Below are 25970 nucleotides of genomic sequence, written 5' to 3' on the forward strand. Positions count from 1 at the left end.
AAGAATTATTTCACAATGTTAGGTCACAGGTTGATAGCTACAGAATGAAATGAAAGGACACTGTGTATTACTTCAAGAAGAATGTTTTATTTTACAAAGCTTCATTTGACTTTAGTCACTGCTTATGAATGACTTGAAACACACTTGAAATTACACAGAGAAATGGGAATTTTCCACTTTATTCCTATTTTTATATTTTAAAAATATCTATTCTGTTCTGTTTATCTTTTTGAGTTACTTTTATTCCACCTGTATCTTTCCTTACAGGTCCATTACTTTGAATAAAAAATAGTTCCTGTCTAATTTTCTGTAATTTTTTTTCCCTGTAGTTTATTGTCATTTTGATCTCAGCTTTCAAGACATACAACTTCTTGTCTAAAAGAAACATAAACGGCTGATCAAAGTGTATTTGCAGAAGCCAAGCTCAGGTAACTGAAGCAGTAGCCTCTCCAGACAGTATGTTTGACAATACAATATTTGGGTTGAAAATAAATTGCTACAGAACCCAAACAAAGAATGTATTTTATATTATGCTTTGATGTCTAACAGAGATCAAATGACATGATTTGTTAGCATAAAATAATAGATGAGTACTTTTTAAAAGTCATAAACAATATTCAACTTAGGAGTTAAACAGAGCCATAGTTATGTTTGATAAAACCCCAAACCTCTCATATTTAAAAATCTTTAAATTGATGTTTTATGACAATGTAATGAAAACATAATGGACTATCCAAGAACCACAACCAATATCAGTATTCAGGAGACAAAACCTCTCCAGACATTATATTTCACGAGAAGAAAATTAGTTGATTAATGGAGTCCACAAAATTTAAAATACAAGCAAGCATAAACAATTTGAACCAGAATAGTATGACTCTAGGATAGACCTCAAATTCTCCCTGAAATTTCTGTTTCTTCACTTCTTCCCTATCCCTGGAACCTAAAGAATTGTTTTCAACATCTTAACTGCATGAAAAGGTAGGAATTAACTTAATAGCAACAGGCATACCAGAGAAAAACAAGGACCACAGTAATGTTTGATTATTCTTACAAGTTAAGCAGAAGGTGCTATTATAGCAGGTTTTGTTGTTCGTTTTTGCAACATGGAGTATTTCTGCCAAGAGCTAACAATATTTTATGCATTTAAAGTGATCTTTTTTAAGAAATAAAGATTCTTCAGGAAAACTAGAACATGTGGATATTACTTTCATATAATCCAAATAACAGGACAAGTTTCAAACTTACCAAAATTTACCTGAACAGTTACATTTAGCTTGAATAAGAAGTATGAAAACAAGGCACTAGAGTCATGAAATTCAAAGTTTAGAAAACTGCCCAATTTCTATGAATTCATAGCCTGAAAAAATTAAAATTTAGTATGAATTTTATTTTAGGGTCTATTTTTTATTCTTTTTATTACTAAAATCCTAATTTGTCTTGGTTTTGTATATGACAATGCTTTTTGTGTGTGTTTCTTATATTGATCCTATCCTATCTGCTGTACTTTCTTGAGTTTTCTTATTGACCTGAATGTGTATTTTTTCAGCTTCTTTTTGATTTACTCTATTTACTATACACTATATTTTTTGATGTCTAGAGTTCCTTGGGTTTTTTTTTTTTTATCTCTGTAAAAATGTAAAATCCATAGTGAAATCCACAATTTTTATTGAATATTTTACAATCTCATTTTTAAGTAATTAAAAAAATCTCCATTTCAGAAATGCTTTTTTCAATGATGTAGCTTTAAATGTCAATGTAGAAACTACATCTTTTAAATAGTTTTCAAAAATATATCCAAAAGATTAAAAAAATCAGTAAACCCACATAACTTAAATATTAAATCAGATTAAGAAGGCACAGTGGTTCTTAGAGAATTTTACAGTGAAATCAGTTCAAAAACAAGAGTAAGAAAACCCAAACTGAATAAAGAATGGTGCCCTCTCTGAAGTTAATGTGAGGTTTATGAGTTAATGCGCAATTACAGAAGCTAAGTTTCTGATTCTGTTGCTTTAAATTTCTAAACATGAAAATACTAGGACACTCACATACCAAAATTTCCTAAAATTTGATTAAAAGCTAAAAATGTACTTGCTGTTTTCCCCAACTCTGTTGTGAAAAAAAGAGTGGGAAGAGTAATAAATTGAACCCACATTTCTTTGCTGTTTAATGCGTTTTGATGTCACATGGGCAAAAATGTCAAAAGCTAGTGAGGACGGATTTTTTTTTTTTCCCATCTTCCCCTCGGCACTTTTTTTTTTTAATTCCAAAAAAGGCCAGATTTCTCAAAAATGTGTTCCCTGGTTTGAAACCGTGTATGTCAAGCTTCAGCCCAGAGCAAATGTTTATGGCTAAGTAATAAATCCCTGAAATTCAGGGTTCCTATGGAAGTGCTGACACAGCCCTGCCTACCATGCAGCTGTGTGAATGGCGCCACGATCGTATCTGCTAGAGATTCTTTTAAAAGTGTGCAAAATACTATCTTGCTTTAAAAAAAAAATAGCCAGCAAGAGTTTGATGCCAACATAAACATGCTTTTAACCCATCATGTGCTAATGTGCAGAAAAGCCGTTAATAGAGCCTAAGATGCACAGCACGGCAGTAACAGGAAATGTACTTTCAAACTTCTCTTGGACTTGTAACAGGACTTTAATCAATTCCATAAAGCATGAGTAACAGTTAAAACTGGAGGGCGTTTGTGCTCAGAACTTAAGAAGGAGGTTGCAGTGCTTTGCCAGAGAAGACAGTTTGGAGATTGGGATTGGGAGGCAGTAGGGAATCTGTGCCAAGACACACAAAATATACCCTGGCTCCTTATCACCCAGGACATCTTAAGGATATTTTGCTAAAAAAAAAAAAAAGTAGCATTTTAGTAAACTCTGACCTACTTTGTCTCTTGCTACACCTGTGTTAATGATGCACTATTCACCAGCTTAAATACACACACATGTTCTTGAAAGTGAAAGTGTTGGTTGCCCAGTTGTGTCCAACTCTTTGAGACCCACGGACTGTAGCTTCTTGCCCATGGGATTCTCCAGGCAAGCAACTAGAGTGGGTATTCTCTTCTCCAGGAGATCTTCCCAGTCTGGGGACCGAATGTGGGGCTCCCACATTGCAGGCAGATTCTTTACCATCTGAGCCACCAGGGAAGCCTCTCCACATTCTTAGCAGGAGTTTAAATGTGAAATTGCTTCAATCAGATCCTTTTACAACCTCTCAGAAAATGTAACTTGGGCCTTCTGTGAATGCCACTCTTAAAGACGCTGAATCTACTACCTGTCTACAGCCATACCCTAGAATTTGGCAGTAAACAAGCCACCTCACTTATGCCTGGGCAGGGTGGAGTGAGTCTGCATGAGCAGTGCATACCCACTCTTACAAAGTCCCTGGGGACAACCATGTGTGCCAGAGTCACAGGCAAATGGAAAATTTAAAAATCAAATGAGTTTTCAGGAAGGAGGAGACATATGTACACCTATGGTTAACTCTTGCTGATTTATGACAGAAAGCAAACCAATACAGTAAAGCAATCATCAATCAATTAAAAATAAATAAATATAAAAATAAAATAAAATGAGCTTCTAATTAGACTTTTGCTGCTCTAAAGTTTACTTGGGACACTTAGTAGGAAACATGCAAGAGTCCATTCTCACAGATAACTCCATTTCTCAGTAAGAATGACAATCTCAAATTCTCTTTTTCTCCTTAGGCCGAAAATCTCAAAAAGCACACAAAATTAGATTTGTAAGGAAGCATCAGCTATAGTATTTCTTGCCTACCCCTCTCTATTCTTTTTACATTCTTGCTTTCTTGTGTTTTGAAATCCAGTGCTATTACAGGAGGAAGACATCATGGGGAAGTATATAGGCTTTGGTGTCAACTCGAAGCACAGGCCATGTACTTATACATTATGTATACAGAGTATGTTTTTAAACCTCTCTTTTCCTATTTCTCTGTCTATACGATAAGAGACAATAATAGTATTTGCTTCAAAAGGATGTTGCAAAGGGTGCATAACATCTTTGGAGTGTTAAGGAGACAGCCAAGCACCTAGTAAGCCTTACTAAATATGAGTCGTTGGTAGCACCGGAGCAAATAGGGGCTGCTCCTGATCTGGGCAGAGCATGGAGAAGACATTTATAGCACAGTCAGTAGTGATCATTGGGCTTCCCAGGTGGTGCTAGTGGTAAAGAGTCTGCCTGATGCTGGTTTGATCCCTGGGTCAGGAAATACCCTGGAGGAGGGCATGGCAGCCCACTCCAGTATTCTTGCCTGGAGAATCCCATGGACAGAGGAGCCTGGTGGGCTACAGTCCACAGGGTCGCGCAGAGTCAGACACAACTGAAGCAACTTAGCATGCATGTACCATAGTGACGATCATGGTTAATGTTTCTCTATAGCTCACACAGAGCCAACTAGGTAACATGTCAATCAATAACAAGTATCTTGTTTTACTGCTATTTAGTAATAATTTTACAGGAATCATGACTGGACTTGTTGCTGGAATTGTGGATGACTTGTATTTTATTTGCTTCTGTCAGTCAAAAACTAAAGGAACCCAGTTTATACTGCTACATGTAATGTACTGAACAATCCCAGGAAACCTTCCATACTGGAGGCATATGTTTAATTTTTACTTACCTCTATACCCCCTTATGTTGGTTACAAAAACAAAAACAATAAAACTGATTTCTCTCCCACACCGTACCTTCCTTCACCTCCTGCTTTTTGTCTTCATTTTCCTGTTCTGAATCCTGGCCCCCTTTAGGTTCCACCATTTCCTCATCATCCTCATCCTCTGGAACAAAGAAAAAGAAAAATGCATTATATTCTTGCCTTCCAATCAAAATCTCTGGTTGCTGGTGGGAGGTAGGGGCAGAGGGTAAAGTTCTAATCACTCGGGGCAACTTCTAAGTAAATCAGTCCACGATGGATGGCTGAGATATGTGCTCATGAATATATGGACACATTATCTCCAGAAGGGGTCTCTTTGAAAGTCCCCCCACCACACTGCTGAGAAACCGCTCCGAGTCAGCACCTGTTCCATCTATCCCCAGGCCCCCCCCGCCACATGGGATGTCTTGGAATTGCATCTGTGACCTCTGAAGCTTCTTCGGAGATGGGCCAGGAACAGATCTTAAACTGTTTCCACCTGCGGTGCATTCTCCGCAGGGGACACCTGCTGTACAGACCACTCATTTCCAGTTTCATCCTCACCCCATTGATTTGGTTTTGACCTACAGGAAAGGGTTAAATGCAGGTCTGACCCCAGGTCAGATGCCATCGGCAAGGAAACAACCGGGGTAGGCCCCCCAAAGTCACTGCCGTTGGCCTGGGAGAACAGAACTGACCTGAAATGGCATTTACACATTCAGAGCAACTCGCGCATTAATGTGCATTTAATGAGCGCTAACAAATGGTACCAGTCAGCCACCACCACCAGATGTTCCAGTGCCCTTCCTGCCCTATGCAAATGTGCATCCCTTGTGTCTCTTCCCCCTAAAACTGCCTTTCTCGGAGACCCCTTCCACTGCAGTGTGCTTGAAACCATCAGTCACAGGGTAGAGGGTGGGGGGACAAGATAAAGTATCATGACAAAGCTCAACTTACAGGAATAAGACAATATAAAAAATTAAAACTTGCTTCTGTGTTTTTTAAATATATTACCTTCACTCTTCAGTATCATATTCACCATAGGTTACTGATTCCATCGGTTCAAGTGGAATTTAAAAGAAATGCCTTCACTTCCTCCACACCCCCTCACTCACTCATATATTCATTCATTTAACAAATATTTGCAGACTTTCTATAAATTCAAAGCTCTATGGAGAGTCTTATTTCCATCACAACAAATCCTGAAATTTATAACAACTCAAACTTTCAGCTCCAACCATTTAGAGAATGTATTATATAATGCATGTTTAAATGTAGCCTGAAACAAACAAGCCTGAAAAGCAACTCCAAAAGTTCTGCTGTATTAAGCAAGTGATTTGTGGAGGGAATATCCATTTTAAGAATATGGATGTGTGAAGTACAGTATTGCAATTTACATACTGGGAATATCTCATGCAAGTTTTCAATAGAATACAGCAATGCATACACAATATGCATGTGTGTAGATTGTGGAACCACCCTCATTACTTTATAATCACACTATATACATATCAGAAAGAAAGTAAGATGCCTTTGAGGGAAACTATCATTTATTATTAACACATTAACACATTTATTACTAATACATTATTACTAACACATACCTGTGAGACAAAAGACATTCACTTAAAATTTTGACAGGTACACTGAGTTACCCAGATATGTAGACGAATAAACCTTTTAACATGTTAAACTATAAATAACACACATAAATCTTTATATGTAAATATATTACTGCTACCTATCCATTAAAAATTAGCTTGCAAAGTCCTGAGCAAAATCTTCACCTTGACATGTTATATGTTTCTGAGCCAAAGATCAAACAGAAAGCCCAGCGAGGAGCTAGCAGGAGGGAAGTTTCTCTTCTAGTAAACTTTGGATGGAGAGGCAGTTTTCAAAAGGCCAATAAGCTGGGAAGTAGCTCTATCTCTGAGCCTTCTAGAGACCTGTATTTAAGTCCAGTGGGTCCCGGAGCCATTCCCTGGAACTTAATAAATACAAGTAAAATACAACAGATATAAAGGTGCCAAATCCCATGTTATGAGTTGAATTGTGTCCTCCACCCCAAATTTATATGTTGACTTCCAAACCCCCAGGACCTCAGAATGTTGATCTGACTTGGAAATAGTGTCACTGCAGGTCTATTAGTTAAGATGAGGTTGTGCCAGAGTAGTGAGGGCACCGGATCCAATACGACCAGTGTCTTTATAAAAACGGGAGATTTAAACACAGAATCACACACAGGGAGAACGCCATTGAAGATGAAGGTGAAGACTGGAGGGCTGCCTCTAGTCTTCCAGCAACCCACAGAGACACGGAACGGATTCTCCCTCACAGTTGTCAGAACCAACCGGTCAACACCTTGATCTTGGAATTCTAGCTTCAAGAACTGTGAGACTTTCAATTTTTACTGTTTAAACTGCTCAGTTAATGGGACATTGTTATGGGAGCCCTAGGAAACTAATAAAGCCAGTAACGTGCCTTAACTTCTATGGTTTTATAATCTAGTGAAGAGATAATGAGACACACAATTGTGGTTGTTCAGTCACTAAGTCCTGTCTGACTCTTTGTGACCCCATGAACTGCAGCACAGTAGGCTTCCCTGTCCTTCATCATCTCCCTGAGTTTGTTCAAACTCATGTCCACTGAGTCAGTGATACCATCCAACCATCTCATCCTCTGTCATCCCCTTCTCCTCTTGCCCTCAACCTTTCCAGCATCAGGGTCTTTTCCACTGAGTTAGCTTTTTGCATCAGGTGGCCAAAGTATTGAAGCTTCAGTTTTAGCATCAGTCCTTCCAATGAATATTCAGGATTGATTTCCTTTAAGATGGACTGGTTGGATCTCCTTGCAGTCCAAGGGAGGTCTCAAGAGTTCTCTCCAACACCACAGTTCAAAGGCATCAATTCTTTGGCACTCGACCTTCTTTATGGTCCAATTCTCACATCATACATGACTACTGGAAAAACATAGCATTGACTAAATGGACCTTTGTTAGCAAAGTGATGTCTCTGATTTTTAACACTCTGTCTAGATTTATCATAGCTTTTCTTCCAAGGAGCAAGCATTTTTAATTTCATGGCTGCCGTCACCATCTGCATTGATTTTGGAGCCCAAGAATGTGAAATCTGACACTGTTTCCACTTTTCCCCCCATCTATTTGCACAATAATCACACCTAAAGCAGTGATGAATGCTTTATTTGCATTATCTAATTTACATATCAGAACTTGGTACCATCAACCTAATCCAATAGATGAGGAGACAGAGTAATTGCCCCCCAAATCTTCCAACCATGTCAAGCTTCACGTTCTACCTGGTTCTATGTGTAATGGGGTTTCTGATCTTTAACCATTAAGTGCACTGCCTCCCTACCCACTGCTGTCATGAAACAGAAATGTCAGGGGGAGACGCCTGAAGTGCAGAGGGTGTGCTGCTCAGCTGCAATGCAAGCAGAGGTGTGTGGAGGCTCCTGGAGGTGGTCATCGCATGGAGAACGCTTTCAGCTTCCAGAGGTCACCACACACAGCACACAGGGCATCCCAATCAAGACCATCAGGGTGGAAGTTGCTTAGCTGTGTCCGACTCTTTGGGACCCCATGGACTGTAGCCCACCAGGCTCCTCTGTCCATGGGATTCTACAGGCAAGAATACTGGAGTGGGTTGCCATTTTCTCCTCCAGGGGATCTTCCCAACCCATGTTATCCATCCACACTGTATCCTTAGTTACTCTGTGGAATCCACTCTCCTGAGACCTGACTCAGCAATACTTATTACAAGCCTTGCTGTATTCCTTCAGACAGATAAGAGTCACAACCTGGGTGGTAACTGCATTTCAAGGCACATAATCAGTCTGAGTCCGAGGCTGGGGTCCACCACTTGCTAGCCCCTAACTTAGCATAATTCATAGGAACTCTCTGAGGCCCTTTCCCCCATTTGCTGAATGGGGATAATAACCTTTCCTCAAAACACAAATTTATTATAAGACTAAAAGATAAAATTGTTAATGTAAAACTGCTTTTTAAACCACCAAGAGATCTGCAAATACCCATCCAGAGAAATCTTCAAACAAGTGCTGCCTAAGCTTGTGTGTCAGCAAACACTTAGTGAGCCCTTACAGTGCTCATGTGCCAGGAACAGGACAGGGACCCTCCCCCCAAAAGTCTGTGCTCATGCCATGGTGCTCCCACCAACGAGCAGAAAGCAGCTGAAAGCAAATAATAAACAAAACATACGCCGAGTCAGGTAACTAGGACAGAGACAGAGAATGCTGGAAAGGGGCATCGGGGGTGCTCATCAGGAGAGGAAGAGGCGAAATTTTAAACAAAGTGCTCAAGAAAGGCATACTGAGCAGAAACTTCAAGGTGTCCAGGACTGAGAAGTGAAGATTTCCGGGAAGTAAAACCAATAACCAATAGGTTCTCCCGCCTCCCTCATAGACCCAAAGGGGAGAACAACTCAAGTTCAAATTACTTTAGTCTTAGTTCCACTGAATATAGAAAAATAATTGTGCTTTTATTAGAATCACCTAGGTTTTTTTTTTTATGAAAAAGAAAATTATTATTATTTTTTTAAAGCAATGGTCTTTTATGGGTGAATTTTTTTCACATTACTTAAAGAGGTTTTAAATAGCAAAGAAAAAGCAAGTCTTTTAATTTTGGAGTACCACCTAGTCTTTACATTCACTTTCTTAGTTCTTAAAATTAAGTCAGTTTCACCAAATGACTTTGCGCTAGACAGCTTTAAACAACATCAAGCTCCTATCTTTCGCAGACACAAAGATTTTTAAACATTAACTCCTGAAAGAATTAAAAAGAAACATCATGACAGAAAGTGGCCACTTAGAGGTTTTTGGAAATATATTATTCTATGAGGGCCTGGCTATAAAAAGGGGTAGATTTGTAATAGAAGTGTGTCAGTTTATTTTTGAAGTAGGTGGGAAAATAGCAGGTTATCTAAATCTTTAAATAGAAAACACTTCCCCAGAGAATATGTTTTCAATGAGTTTTTAAAAACCCCAACAAATATTTATTGTGTTTATAATATGTGCAAAGTCCCATAATGAGATACGGTGAATAAAAGAGAAATAAATAAAAAAAAAAAAAACAGTACTGTTTTAAAGTGGTTACAAACCAGTTGTAGGCATTAATTTTTAATGGCCACAGAATTCTTTGTCTATCAGCTTTTTAAAGACAGAAAGTAAGTGTTTTGGTGAATTTGTTAAGGAAATAAAATACAAGAGACAGGCTTGTCTCTCTGCATACTGATATGTTTGCCTTGCTCAGCAAAGAGAGTATATTTTTCTTTAAGATTCTGGTTTCCTTTCTGGTGCAATTGGAATTACTTCTGTTGAAACCATTTTCAAAACAGTTAAATAACTGTAAAGAAAAGGATTTAAGTAGAACTGCTACAGACTACTGATATATGAGTTGGGCTACTAGTTCATACCTGGTTACATTTCCTCTGTGATTGGAGGTGGGAAAAAATCACCACCCATGTATAGTTTCCTGTACCAGGTACATGTGAGAAATTAAACTACTGGCAGAAGTTAATTACCTGTCAGTCTAAGGGACTAACTTCAAACAACGGCATCTTTTAGACATTATTTTATTCAGCACCTAAATTCTACCCTCAGCAGTTGTTGCTTTCTTTCTCTGTAGTTGGAAAAAAGTTTGGTAGCTACTGTCCTCCTTCCTTAAGATATTCTTGAGGTCTAAACACGAGTAATTGCATGTTCTCCGAAATTGCACATCAGACACTTAGTCCAGGGCCTGACCCTGTATATGAGCTCCAGAAAGGTAAGTTTCTGCCACTGGCTGGTGGTTAAGCATGAAGACAATGTCACCACTCTGAGTATGCCCCAGTTGTCTGACTGCTGAGCTGCTCTGATGGCCTTCCCTGGGGGCTCAGATGGTAAAGGACCCGCCTGCAGTGCAGGAGACCTGGGTTCAATCCCTGGGTCAGGAAGATCCCTGCAGAAGGGAATGGCTACCCACTCCAGTACTCTTGCCTGGAGAAGTCGCAAAGAGTTGGACACAACTGAGTGACTAACACTTTACCTTTCTGATGACCTCCCAAATCTGGGACTTTGGGATAGAAGTGCAGGGAACCATTTGTTATTGTTGGTAATATACCACCAAGACCCTTTTCCTGGCAGCGCGGCTGTATTGGTGGCTTGCTGGGACCCTACTTTCTCACCCTGAAGCCCCAGAGAGACATTTCCTGCTTTCTATTTCCTGGTGACCAGGACACAGGCAGGATTTGGGCAGTCAGACCGAACGCTCCTAACTGGGCCTTTGTCTCTGGGGCCAAGAGGACACGGAGGATAATGAGGGGCAACATGCCGCCAAGTCTGACATCCTGGCCAGACTGCTCCAGAGACCCACGCTCTGGGTTCCCTTGGTCTTGCCCCTTTCCCAAACCTGTTCCTTTGCCTCCTGTTGATTCTGTGAGCACCAGATTTCCTTCCAATAAATCTTATTAGAGGTGATGTCAGCACCAGATTTCCTTCCAATAAATCCCCCTGGATTCAGTGCCTGCTGCTTGCAACCAGAACCCCGAGTGACACGGAGCGGCCCTCTGTGAAGAGAAGGGCTTGTGTTTTATGAGGTCAGTTGGTTCTTGTTTTCCCAGTCTCTCAGGACCTGCAAAACCCCAGGATAAGAGGGTCTGAGGGCCTGCCCCGAGTCCTTGACGCCCTGCTCCTGCCTTTTCACGAGGAGCCTGTGACTTCATGGAAGACGGCTAAGTCTGGTCAGGGGGAGACAGATGGGAGGGGGCATTTCACTCCATCCTTCTTGACTCCAAAGGGCACTCTGCCGCTGCCGAAAGGGGGAAGCAGAAAGCAATTACCATAGGGCTTCAAATCGAACAGGCCAAAGTCATGTACTGCTAAGAAAATTGATCGCTGCTAATTAAACTGTAACACAGCATCAATTATGATGTGAAAAACTGTGAATGTTGGAATTGATCAACTAATTAGTGGCTTAGAAATGAACAGAACACTAGCTTCCAGAAGATAAAAGGGATGATGGCAAGAACATAGAGTCAACTCTAAATCAAACTTACCACCATGTTACTGTTGGTGAAAAGACTTGGATAGATAAAGAAGGTCTTTTTTCATTTGTTTATTTTTTGTGTATTTTACTTCTTTTTCTTTTTCTTTTGGCCACACCACAGGGCATGCAGGAATTTAGTTCCCTGACCAGGGAATGAACCCATGCCCCCTGCAGTGGAAGCACGGGGGTTAAACACTGGACCACCAGGGAAGTCTCTGTTTTTTTGTGTTTTAGACGTATTGCCCTTAACTTAATATCAAATGCCCTGGCCACTTCTATACAATTCTATGTATAGCTATTTCAGATAGGGATTCTTTTTATAACATATTTTACATGTTCTATAGAAAAATAGAGTTAATTTCTCAAATTAAAATTTATTAAAAATAATTCACCTTAATGAAGATATTCTTTGCAGTTCTGTCTTTGGCCTCATCTTTCCTCACGTCAGACGTCACTCTGGATAATATTTACATGTGTCTTTACTGGTGGCTCAGATGGTAAAGAATCCGCCTCCAATGCAGGAGACCCAGGTTCAATTCCTGGGTTGGGAAGATCCCCTGGAGGAGGACAAGACAACCCACTCCAGTATTCCTGCCTGGAGAATCCCACGGGCAGAGAAAGCTGGTGGGATACAATCCATGGAGTCAGAAAGAGGCAGACAGGACTAAGCAACTAATATTTTCACGTTTCACTTCCATCATCACTCATGAATGGGTATCTCCTGCCAAGATTTCCCCTCTAGGCTCCAGATTCTATGTTGTACATTTCAACACGAATGTCCCCCAATGTGTTCACACTCCACATATTCAAAGCAGAACCCCCCACCTTCTGCTGAGAGCTCCTTTGACTACATTCTCCATTCCCCCCACCAACTGCACACCTTTCACATATGGGTTCACAATTAGATATCACAGTACTAACTTTAACTCTTCCATCAGAGGTTATAACAAGAGGTCTCTATATTTGTTCAATCCTTCCTCCAAAATCTGTCTTAAATCCACCTCTGTCTTTTCTGCACTGCCCTGATCCAAGCCATTACCATCTCTCACCGAGAGCATTACAGTAGCATTTTGACTGGTCTCTCTAAAACAAAACTACAAGTCTTACTCTGTGTTTCTAGTAGTTTCATTTTTATTTTTTAAAAAATACATCTATGTATCCTTTCCCCACCAAAAATATTCTATAGTTCCCTATAAACTGCAGCATAAAACCCTACAGCTTCTTAGCTCTTCCGCTTCAACCTGCACTCTGAACAATGCACAATCACCGAAAACCCCAGTAGGTACACGCCTCAAAAGCACTACACATTTTTTTCTTTCTACCAGTCTTGGTCTTCCCTCCAGTGTCCAGGAGGTGATTATTACTAATTCTTCATGATGCAACTCTGGAGCTTTAACACCTCTTACCAGGCAGATCTATGGACACCTTCCATTGTTCTCCCTTGGATCTCCATGATAACACAGCCAAGAAACCACTTAAATTAGGCTCTGCATTTATCGCCACAACTAGAAGAAAAGTCCCTCAAAGACCTACTCTTGATTGTACCATCAATGTCAAGTACAAACACTAGCAAAGTAATGGGTAATGGTTCTGGAAAGGCAGTACGAACCTCCTATAGCTCCTTAAATGACAGAACAGGTTTGGACTTCTTTCTGGAGATCAGTAGCCCCCGTTTTGAATAAATATCTGTTGTCATTTCATCACTAAGTCATGTCCAACTCCTCTGACCCCATGGACTATAGTCCACCAGGCTCCTCTGTCCATGGGATTTCCCAGGCAAGAATAATGGAGTGGGTTGCCATTTCCTTCTCCATGTGAATAAATATACATCTCATTTAACCCAAATGTATTATTTAAAATTTCAAAAGGAATCCAAGACACTGGAAATGCCAAATACGACTTTTGAAACCTCACTCCTCTCCTCCTTGGCCAGCTCTTTATGCACATTCTGATACACCTAAGGGGTGGCCTGACCCTTGATGAAAATTGCTGCTGCCACCCAACCCTGCAGAGAATCTGGAGGCATTTAAAAATGCAAGAGAGAAGGTCTAATTTTATTTAAGAATACAGAGGCAGTATGGAGCTGGAAGGGAGTGGGAGAGCCTGGAATGAGGGAGACAGTCAGAAGGTAAGCTATAGCCCTAATCCAAGCAGCAGATGATGAGAACTTGGCTGGGGATGGTTGACCGCCAGTAGGCGTGATGAACTGAACTGTGAATGCAGACATGTGTTTGCACAGCAGACAGTGAGGGCTCTCGTACAGAACTCACTCAAGTCACCCTATCCTTGGACCGGCTTTGTGGACGGTTTGCCAACTTCACCGGGAGTCCAAAGAGAGCCACCTCCTGATACGTATCACGGCAGCCAAAATAAAGTATAACATGCACCGCTGAATGCTTACACAAACTAAGGTGAGCGCCTCGGCGCTTTCAAAATATGCAGCAAAGACATATTTTGTGGGATTTTCAGTAAGCACTTTGTTAAATATACTACATGCTAATATTTAAAAAACCTTCGCTTTCTGGTCTAGAAAAATCTGGCCAGAGCAAAGAAAACATACATTTCTCATCATACAGAGCACTCCTGTTAACACTCTAGGCCACATCAGTTCTCTCCTAAGGCTCTAACATGACAGTACTTGGAAAGTTTACTTCCTGATGGAATGTCACACAAGGCCTTGCAAATGGGAGGAAATGAAGGAAAATATTTAAAGCGAGAGAGGAAGCCAGAGAAGAGTACTTTTTAGCAGCTGTTTCTGAAACCTGTAACTGTGCTGATACACGAAATGTGTGCAGCAAATATGGGCTGAATTGAGTGGACATGGATTAGTCAGCTTGCATACAAGGTCAGAGACCAGGAGATCTCCCTTCTGGAGATGTCCAGGCAGGAGCCCAGGGATAACCTCAGCTTTTGATGTTTGGGGCTGGGAAAACTTGATTGGTCTCTATTTCCATACATTTTCCTCTTTAAAAACCATCAGTGGCTTCCTATTTCCTAGACGAGCTCAATGTTGAAGGCCTATGACTAGCTAACTTCGAGTGAATTCTCCAGCACTGCTAAGAACAGAAGAGTCCTTGACTCATCCGTACATGCAATTTGTTGCCAGAAACCACCCCCATCTTTCCTCTCTTGATTCTTTTATGCTTTTCAGGCCCCCTTCTCCTAAGTTTCCACTGGAAGTCACGGAGTCTTCAGCCATGATCAACTGGATGAGCTAATTCATACTAACAGACTAGAGAATGGTCACCCCAGTGAATTAATCTCTAATGGCAAACTGCAGTTCTTGCAGGATCTGGAAGGGAGAGAGATTTTGAAAGAGCCAAGCCACCCCTCAAAACAGTCCTCTGTTCTAGAGTCTTGGTAGCAGAAGCATTCATTGCACAACTCCAGAAAGAGCACTGCCATTGTACTCTATGTGAACAGAGCCTCCTTGACGCGTCCAGGGCACAGGCTGTATGTCTATTCTTGGCAGTTTTATTTGTATAGGGGTGTGAGCGCCACACACACACACAGACACACACACACTCTGGGCAATAATTCAAAACACTTGAAAATGCAAGTCTCAGCTTCTTGGAAGGGGAGAAGCGACTCCTAGCTTTCTTTTCCAGACTTAAAGCCCTTTTGCAGCCCACTTTTGATTTTGGACAATCCCATACCCTTCCCTTTGTTTCCTCTATCACTTCTTCTACTGTGCAAAGCTGTGCTTCCTCTTAACAACAGCATGGCTTGTCGCAAAGAAAACTGAGGCTGCAAGGACAGAAATGTCATCATACCTAACTTTAAGCAGCAACCACAGATATGTCCCAGAAAAAGTAGACCCCAAGGCCTCCAGGTATTAAAATGGTTACTGTGTTAACTAGTGAAGACAGAGTAAAATACATAGATGCCATTTAGAAACATTATTTTGCTTGTAAAGAAACTGTAAGGAAAAAATGGTACCTAGCATCTTTAAGCTTGTCAAGTCTGACATTTACTGTCAGAGCAGTTGTCAGGTCCATCCCTGCATGCAGAAGTCATCATGTTCTCTAGCATTCATCTTTTTTTTGTCCTTTTTTTGGTGGGGGAGGGGGGTGTTTGTTTTTTTAAGTTGAAGTATAGTTGATTTCCAATGTTGAGTTAATTTCTGCTGTATAGCAAAGTGAAGTGACTCAGTTGCACATATACATACATTCTTTTTCATATTCTTTTCCATTCTGGTTTATCCCAGGACATTGAATATAGTTCCCTGTGCTGCAGGAGGATGTTGCTCTCCATCCATTCTATATGTAATTGCTTGTACCTACTAACCCCAAACTCACAGTCCGTCCCTCCCTGACCCCTCCGCACCCCCTCGGCAACCACAAGTCTGTTCCCTATGTCTGTGAGTCTGTTTCTGCAATCTTTTTGCTAAAAGGATCAAATCGTGAATTCTGCCTCTTTGTATCCCCTTCACTTGCACAGCTCCCTCTGTCCTCTCTACTTTTCTACCTCCTTCTCTTCAGTAAAGGCCACCATGTGGCTTACCGTCAGGGTCTCCTAGCTGGCATTCTTAACTCTAGCTGCTCTCAATGCCTGCCCTTGCTACCAACTCTTGACAGTTCCCGTGCCATGCAGAATACAAGCTGGACTCCTTGGCCTCGTCTCCAAGTCTTCTAGGTAAGAAGACTTGAAGACTTCTGGCTCTAAAACCACCTGTTTCCTGCCGACCTGCCTGCACCATGTTCACCCCCTCTCACCCCATCCACGCACACACTTCTGTCACTGACACTGCAACACTGCACAAACCACCACAGTCCATCTGTCCTTCAGTTCCCGTGGCTCCCTCAGCCAGACACTCTCCCTCCCTTCCTTCTTGCAAAATATGAGAACCTAATACATGTCAGGCACGATCTCAGGCGCCAGAGATACCGCAGTGAGCAGAACAGATGAGACATCCTACCCTCATCGAGCTTGCATTCCAGTGGCAGGGACAGAAAATAAGATAAACAAGGAAAGCATAACGTAGGTTAGCGAGTTGCGAGTACTAAAGAGACCAGCAATACAGGCCAAGTGGTGAGTATCACAATTTTGCACATAGGGAGCTAGGAAGGGCCTTACTGACAGGTGGGATTTGACAAGAAGACTCAAGGAACAAGCTCCGCGGGTAGCTGGGGAAAGCATTCTAGGTAGTAGAAGCAAAAACACAAGGGCAGGTTTCGCCTGGAAGGTTCAAGACTTTGAATACCTTTGTATCTTCCCTGCATGTAAAATCCAGCTATACTTCAAGATCTGATTCAAATGACCCCCAGCTCCCCCAATCTTTCCTGTTCACCCTTGTTAGAAGGGATGTCTTCCTCATTTAACCCTTCATAGCACTTGAGTTGAGACTGTCTTAACAATTTTCTTAACAGTCTTAACAGTCAAAGAACTACTGTGTTTCAAAGTAGGACTTGTATCCTTCTCCATTTTATTCAGGAAATCAACTCTGCATATTCACTGGAAGGACTGATGCTGAAGCTGAAGCTCTAATACTTTGGCCACCTGACGTGAGGAGGCAACTCATTGGAAAAGACCCCAATGCTGGGAAAGATTGAGGGCAGAAGGAGAAGGGAAGGCAGAGGATGAGATGGTTGGATGGCATCACCGACTCAATAGACATGAATCTGAACAAACTCCAGAAGATAGTGAAGGACAGGGGAGCCTGGTATGCAACAGTCCATGGGGTCATAAAGAGACTTAGCAACTGAACAGCAACAAATTCTATGTACTTTTTTAAGTAGAGACATCCCTGTGCGTTTCTGGGCTTTCTTCTCCATCCAAGATTCTGAACTTCTTGGGACTAGGATACATTAACTATTCACATTTTTTTGCCCCAATATGGGTGTTAAGAAAATATTCTTGACTGTTTTAAAAGAATGTCATTTCCCTCGGGGTTCTGAAAAGCACATTTTCTCAGTGGTTTCTCCAGTGTTTTAGCTGGATCACAAAACTCTTCGCTCCATTTCCAATTTTAAGGTTCCTTTCCTTGATCACTAGGTCTTGTCATCATTGCCAGCATCTCTTCTCTAAACTTACCCAGAGGTTCCTGATCCTTTGTCTTGTTTTGTTTCCTGGTCACTCGGTATTTTCTCACCACCTAATGTGTGCTCAGATGTGTACCAGGCATCACAGAAAAACAACAGTTATCCATTTATTGGATCATATATGTTAAGCTTTGTGGTAAAGGTTTTATTTCATTAGCCTGTTTAATCCTCCCAACAACTCACCAAGGCAGACATAATCGTTCTCTCTAGCTCAGCGGTTTCTAACCCTTTTGGCACCTGGGACTGGTTTCACGGAAGGCAATTTTTCCACAAACTGAAGTGGGGGATGGTTTAAGCATGATTCAAGAGCATTGCATTTATTATGCACTTTATTTCTATTATAATTACATAATAGTAATAATAACAGATCATTAGGCATTAGATCCCAGAGGTTGGGGACCCCTGCTACACATGAGGTTTTGAAAGGAAGGTGATCAATAAGACCAGCACTAGAGGAAGAAGACAGCCAACATTCAAACTCATGTTTTGCAACCCCTAAACTCCCTCAACTTGCTACTAAATCATACCAAACTTTCTAAAGGAAGAAAAGGAACCTGTGATGGATATTTTTGACTTTGACCACCCAGAATCCACCACGTCATGTCTTTGACCAGCAGCCTTTCTACTCTTCCTGGGCGAACCCATCCCTCCCCACTCTCAGCTAAGCAAATCCTTCTTAAGATTCAAGGGGAAGCGTTGCATCTGAAGCAGTGACCAGTGACACGAAAGCTCTGTATTTCTCTCTGGACTATCAGTAGAGTTTCCATAAAATCTACTGTCCAAATTGGGGTACTTCTCAGAGGAAATGGGGGTGCAATCAATGTTTAAGCCTGACATGGTGAAGGGAGACATGGCAGATACGGATGAGGAGAGTCTGGACAATCCAGGATGTGTGGTCACCCCTGCCAGAGGACAGCGGGCTCCTCTTTACACTGGACTATGTGACTGTTCTCGCCAAAGCAGGACACGTGGTTGCTCTAACCACCAAGGAAGTGGATGCCTCTCCTTCATTGGATTGGGTGTCATGCCCAACATGGAACCAAAGCTGTTCTGGCTCCCTACATGGAACTTGAAAAAGAATCAATAAAGAAAGAGCATGGCCAAGAGTGGTAACTAACAGTTTGAAAGCTAAATTGAGTAGTAACTGAAGTCAGCAACGACATATTTGTTAACAGCAAACAAATGTTCTTTCGGCTTCAGTAATTTGGGGGTGGTTTCTCTGTCACTGGCAACCAGAAAAGCATGAATGATCAGGAACTAGTAACTACTGACTAAGTGCTCTGTACTCTTTGTAGTTACTCTGTAGTTTCTGTACATGATCTCTTTTAGCGAGGACATTAGCTGCAAGGTAGTATGGGGTTAAGTGCCTGAGTCCTGTTGCCATGCCACTCAAGTTCACATTCTGATTATATCATCTAGTAGTAACCATGGGCCACTTACTGAACCTCTTGTACCTCGGTTTTCTCATCCACTGATTACAGCGTTGCTCTCCTTGGTTAATGATGATTCTTTCAAGGCTTAAGATACTTAAAGAACATTTTTATTACTATTACTGAGGAAACTAAGATACAAAGAGGTTAAATAAGTTGCTCAAAGTCAGACAACTACTAAATTATAAGGCAGGTTTCTGAACCCAAGTTTTTGAGGCACCAAATTCCACTCTGTTTCATGTGTCCACACTGTCTCCCAGCTCCCTGAACTAAGCAGGAAGAACGGAGATGTCTCAACAGGTTTGGAGGTAAGAAGAAGCATAGCCAGTGGAGACACAAGGCCGTGGAAGGAGCAAAGCTGTGTTGGAACGAGTTGAAAATGAAGTCGCCCTCCCCCCCATATTCACTCACACAGACCCCAGCTTCCTGCGCCGAGCCCAGCTTCAGTATAGTTTTAGCACAGTGAGTGGCTGCTTCACAATCTGCCTATAGTTTCAGAAGCATTCCTACCTACTTCCGGGAGGGCTACTTGAACCACCTCGTCCCCTCCAGCACGAGGCCATGGTTACAGGATGCACCCTGCTCCATCTCTTGCCGTGTGGGTTCCTCTGCTCTTTGCCAACCCTGCTTCAACTGAGCTAGTTACTTAGCTTTCCTTCATCTTGCCAAGAACTCTCACGTCTCATGGCTTTTCCATCCGCTGTCCCCTCTGCCTGGAATACCCATTATCCAAATAGTCATGTGTCTTTCTCACGACTTTTTTAAGAGGCCCTGTTCAAATGTCAGCCTGTCTGTGAGGTCTTCCCTATGCAACCTATACAACAGGGCATCATGCCTCAGCACATTCCGTACTGGCACATGGTACTTGATTTTTTAAAAAACTTTTTATTTTGTATTGGAGGATAGCCTATGAACAGTGTTGTGATAGTTTCAGATACACCGCAGAGTGACTCAGCCATACATATACTTCATTAGCATTAACTGCTCAGTCAAGTCTGACTCTTTTGTGACCCCATGGACAGCAGCCCTCCAGGCTCCTCTGTCCATGGGATTCTCCAGACAAGAATAACACAGTGGGGAGCCATTCCCTTCTCCAACATATACTTCATAGCACTGATAACTATCTGATTTAATACATGAATGCATGTATGTATGTATGTATGGTCTGCCTCCTACCACTGAGAATGGAAATTCTACAGCATCAGTGACTGTCACTTTTCTGCTCTACCCAAATCACCTAGAAAATAGCAGGTTATGTGGCAGGCAGGCCATAAATACTTGTTGGATGATAAGATGACTGAATGCACAAAAGGACAGCAAGGCAGCCTTGCATCTTGCAACCAACACACATGTAATTCCTTAACCCTCAGAATGATGGCAGTCTCTGCTATAGAAATCTGGGACTCACATGCTTGACCTTGTCCTGGATGCTTACAACTCCACAGGTCTGGTTCCTTCAAATGGGAATTTTCTATCTCTTTAGCACTTTGATTCTCCAGGAAATGAAAATGAGTGCTTTCTGCTGAACTTCCATTTCAGCATTTTCTCTTTCTGGTGTCCACCCCCAGCCCAGAGAGAACTGATCTATTTTCCATCTGGAAATACATCAAAATTCATCACGGTCCAATTCTCAGGGAAGATCATTAGCACATTTGTTTTCTTTTATCCTGGCATTAACAACTCTATTTGGGGCTAAATCATTTCCCCTGGTTTCAACGTCAAGTTTTCCCATTGGCTCAAATATGAAGTCCCTTGTCTGTCAATGTAATAATTTTCTATTAATTATGAAAGAAGAAAGCAAGTAGTTTGAGAGTCTTAAGGGAAGCATTTGTCTAATCCAAGAAACTGATTTTTCCAGTTACTTGGACTAAGTACAGCTCTCAGTTGTGGTCAGATTCACAGATTTCAAAGTGCCCTCTTGTTTTTACTTTCTGGTCAGTCTAGACAGACATGGTTCATTCCTTCATTTTTCAAGCTGTTGAAACATCACGTTGGTCAAAAGAATCTGAATCTCTAGAGACTGAACTGAGCCGTGTTTCACCAGAGACTTCATAACTTTCTACTGAATATCCCTTCAAACAGAACCACCTCAGTGGTACCAGGAGAGATTTCACTTCAAAGGCTCCCTGTGTGAGAATGAAATTGTGACAACAAAAACAGTAACCATTATTGTCCCAAATGGAACTAGAGTCCAGTGGTGAGAGTATGCAGTCCTGATTTTTTTCTTCCTTTTGCCTGGTCTCAGCTATTTCAGTTTCAGCTGAGCATCTTTACCCAACCTAATTGTCCCCTTTAAGTACCAAGCTTCTACTCCTTGGACACATGTTCTTGAGAAACTACCATGTGCAATGCACTGGCTCCATTGTATGGGCCACAGAAATGAATCAACAGAGATGCTTAAACTCAAGAGCTTGGCATCTGGGCAGAGAAATGGCAACTGTATGTAAATACCTGTATTAGAAGGCAGAATGCTTGGATATCTGGTCTAGGGAATTCCCAAGGGGTCACATTAACTTCTTAAGGGAGAGTATGAATAGGGAAGAGGGAAGGGAGGCAGATTTTTTCCAAGGAGTTTATTTTCAGTTGGGTCTTGAGGAGTGGTGGGATCTTCAGAGGGACGCAGAGATGGGAATGCAGAGTATCATTCCAAGAAGAGGAGAGGGCATGGATGAGTACAGAACAGCAGAAAGACGGCAGTGGCAGGCAGTTCAGCAGAGGAAGTAGTGGAAAAACCTTAAACACCAGGATAAATACCTAGCTAAGCAGGGTCACACACATTTGCTATTTGATTCACACAGCTCTGTTGAGAAGAAACATTGTGAATCCTCGTTGCTTTAATTCATGTCAAAAGGACTTTTTAAGGATCCTTGGGTACTCAGCAGTGCCATGACTCAAGAGAACAGTTTTCCCATCAGAAAATTTGCAGCATGTAAATTACCTACTTTTTTCCCCCAGAGATAGCCTAGGGAAAACATGGTCTTATTCACAACCATTTGTTACATAATATGGCACTTGTGGTAAACCCGCCTCCCAATGCATAAGATGCAAGAGACACAAGTGGGATCACTGGGTCAGGAAGCTTCCTTGGAGGAGGAAATGGCAACCCACTCCAGAATCTTGCCTGGAAAAATCCCACAGACAGAAGAGCCCGGCAGGCTACCACCCATGGGGTTGCAGAGTCGAACGTTACTAAACACTGAAAAATGAGATAAGATAGGTTAGGTCCTTGAAGGTTTATTTTCTCATCCGTAAAGCAGGGATCCTAATTTCTGTGCTACTTACATAACAAAGTTGTTGTCTGAAACAACAATATAATGGAGACAGAGATGCTTTGTCACTGATAAAATGCCTTTAAGTGTTAGTTATTAAGGCAGGATAATTTGTAGTAATAATTACAGCTTTTTGATGCCCAATGGCCCACTCGGCCACAAAAACGTGCAAAGTAGGAAGAAGGTTATGTGAGAGAAAAGGGAGACATTCCATCTGGAAGGGAGCTCTTCCAGAAAAGAAAAGGGAGACATTCTCATCACAGAAACAAAGGGCTGAGAAGATCCACAGAGACAACTATTGTTGGGTTGTGGCAGAATTTGCGGGTGAGGAGTTCAAACAACAGGGCTTCCCTGGTGGCTCAGCAGAAAAAGAAAGAATCCATTTGCCAATGCAGGAGACGTGGGTTCAATCCCTAGATTGGGAAGATCCCCTGGAGAAAGTAAACGGCAACCCACTCCAGTATTCTTGCCTGGAAAAACCCATGGACAGAGGAACCTGGTGGGCTACAGTCCATGAGGTCATAAAAGAGTCAGAATGACTGAGTGACTAAACAACAAGTTCAAACAACAGATCACAAAATAAGGGTTCAAGCTATCAAAGTTCTAAGTCTTGTTGACAGGAGAGTGTGCATGTAAACTATGGATCATTAAGCATTTAGACTGAGGCAGTGCTTACTGCAGGCATGAGCTTGGCTTTGAAGGACAGGTGAGAGTATGATGGACAGGGAAGAGAGTGTTAGCATCTGTATTATTTAGCTTAGGTGTTCTGGGCTCCCACTGCAACCTACACTTCCCTCTTTAAGGGCACAAGTCCACGGGGTTGCAAAGAGTCAGATGCGATGGGCAACTGACAAAATAAAACAAAAATCGTGGGGGCATTGCATTACATTCTCTTTGGAGTCCCAGCTCTCTGTCCGGTGTCTGGCCCATAAAAGCGACTCCTCTCTTGGGTGTTAAGTCAGTCCAGGTACAGGATGAAGGATGGTGTAAAGTCAGGAGATGATGGGCACGCATTCAAGAATAAGAGAAGAAGAGCCATGCGAGACGGGAGCAAGTAACGAGAATGATGGTGAGGCTGGACACTGTATGATAGACAGCCTGGAAGCTGAGTTAAGGCTGTGAGTTTTGATGGAGCAGAGAGAACAGGGAAAGAATTAAATTTAAGTATTAGATGGGAGCCATGCAATGCACCTGCTTCAGCTTCAGCCCTAGCTTTAATCCAGTCGTTTGGTGGACCAACCAAGGAGAAAAAACCAAAATCATAACTGCCATGATTTCAGCATGGTATTCCAGTGAAATCCATTTTTTCCACTACACATGACAATCCCTATTCCTGTCCTTGGACACTGCTGAGGTGGCCTCAAGGTTTTAAAATATCACCTCCTATTTTTGCCTCCATCTTCTGCCATTCCATTTTATTCCTACAGCTTTCACATAAACTCAGACTCATAAACACATACCGCTGAAAAGATCCATAAAGACAGCTGTGGGAATATTGTGAGATGTAAGGGTGATATGGGTAAACCACATGGCATGATGCTCAGAAAAGGAGCTAAAAAACCAGGTAAGTGGGATTTTCTTCTTTTCCTCCTCTTCCTTTTCCTCTTCCTCCTCCTCCCTCCTAATGATCTAGGTTAGTCTTTTCATGTAATGGGTGAGCTATGGCCGTCCACATAGTTGAAGTCTCTCCAGGTTCACCCGGGCAGCTAGCGGCAGAGCTCCGGTTAGAACTCAGATCTGACAGCTGTCTCTCCAGTGCTCTCCCCGCATCTCATATTGCAGCTGCAAGACTGTCCCAGAGACAGAGAAAAGCCCACTCCAATCAGACTTGAAAAAGCAACGTGTTTTGGCAGTGGAATATCTGAGCTGCTCTCAGCGAGTTTCACCTGTCAAGATGGCCACATCACGGATTTACTCCCCTCCTCTAATCCCAAGTTTTCTTTCGGAATGAAATCATTAAATTTTACAAAGTCATCAAAGCACCCTGTGGCCTCTGGCCAAGCCAACGTGGGCCATCAAACCCTCACTCCTAGAGTCCACGCTTGGCAGAGGGCAGTCTGCAGGCACACCATTAAAATTCAAAGATTCTTTAGGGGACAGGCTAATTAGACCAAATCATTCAGACAGGTCTAGACGGTGCTGAACAGGGTTTAGGATCTGGATCGGGGCCGACTGTGGTCCCACAGGCTTGGCTGCTCCTATCGATTTGCAAAGGCACTTCCTTCCTTGCTTTGTGGTGTCGAGTGTTGGCCTTTTATGGCAAAAGTGAAACCTTCTGGCCCCACGTTATCTGTCGCCAGAGGAAAAACTAAGAGAAAGGATAGCTTTGCGCCAAGCTGACATGCTTGTAACGCCTCAAGTTGCTGCTGCTGCTATGTCTGTTTAATCCCCCTCTACACGGAAGCAAGTCAATCAAGTTGGCAGTTTTCTACGCAGTTTGTTTACGAGGGAAACAGGAACAGGGAAGGCTGATGGGGACGTTTCTACCATCCCCCCACCCAGCCCCGCCATGGCATTACTTCAGCCCTTCAACGCTGCTGGCTGTTGAAGTGATTATGGAATGTGAATCCTGACACATAACATCTCCTTGCTTAAAACCCCAGTATTTCCTCATTCCTCACACAGAGAAATGCCAAATTCCCTAGTCTGCATACAGTCTCTTGTGATTTAACCCTTGAGTAGTTTACCGTCTTTATATTTCACCACTCCTCTCGTGCAGGCTGTATTCCAACCATTACATCTACGTGCACTAGTTCCACAGGACAGAATACAGGAATGGTGAAGAGTACAAGCTCTGTCGGGCTGCCTGGACCCTGGGATGCTAGGATGGGATGCTAGGATGGGATGGGATGCACCCTGGGATGCTAGGCTGCAGAACTCCCAAGGGACACTCTTCACATTGTCGCTAATGTTAATGGACACTTACTAAAAGTGCTAGGCATGGTTCACCCTAACAGTCATCTCACTTCAACCTTATAGTAACCTACCAAGTAAGTATTATTATTAGCCCTCCTTTAACACGGGAAGAAGCCAAGGCTAGAGAAGTTAAGTGACTTGGAGCAAGTTGATGCAGTTGGTACATAACAACTGGGATGTAAACCAGGTTAAATTTCATTTCAGAACTCAAGGAATGTTCCACCCCGTCATGCAGTCTCATGGTTCTCTCCTTCACACTTACCATCTTCTTGGATTCTCTTATCTTTGGGATTGAGAACAAGCCACTGAGTCAGCTCAGCTGGAAGCATGGGCTCCATCAGAAATGTGATTTCTATGTAAAGCTCCTATCTCCAACCAGTTGATAGATTTGACCTTCTTAATCTCCAAAAGATCCCCTAGCTCCTCCTCCCCCTTACCTCACTGCCATGCCTTGATTTCAACCCCAATTAATTTTCTCCCAAATTACTCCTGCTGCCTCCTAACTATCCCAGCCCTGCTAAAATTCTGCTGGTGCATCTTCAAGTTCAGCACCCCCAGTCCTGCAGGATGTGGTTTGGACTCTCTCACTTCATCTTGCATCACT

General features: G+C 42.2%; 1 protein-coding gene across 7 annotated transcripts in view; it reads right to left on the bottom strand.

Annotated features, from left to right (window-relative positions):
* The window catches only part of DYNC1I1 (dynein cytoplasmic 1 intermediate chain 1), a 371384-nt gene that overhangs the window by 145126 nt on the left and 200288 nt on the right, over nucleotides 1-25970 (bottom strand). For all 7 annotated transcript variants that reach the window (XM_070471269.1, XM_070471279.1, XM_070471273.1 and 4 more), the window contains one exon: nucleotides 4709-4798. In XM_070471269.1, the coding sequence (XP_070327370.1) occupies nucleotides 4709-4798 (90 nt within the window). The remainder of the gene's footprint in view (nucleotides 1-4708; nucleotides 4799-25970) is intronic.

This window comes from Odocoileus virginianus, chromosome 1, assembly GCF_023699985.2.
Source record: "Odocoileus virginianus isolate 20LAN1187 ecotype Illinois chromosome 1, Ovbor_1.2, whole genome shotgun sequence".
In the NCBI taxonomy this organism is placed as follows: domain Eukaryota; kingdom Metazoa; phylum Chordata; class Mammalia; order Artiodactyla; family Cervidae; genus Odocoileus; species Odocoileus virginianus.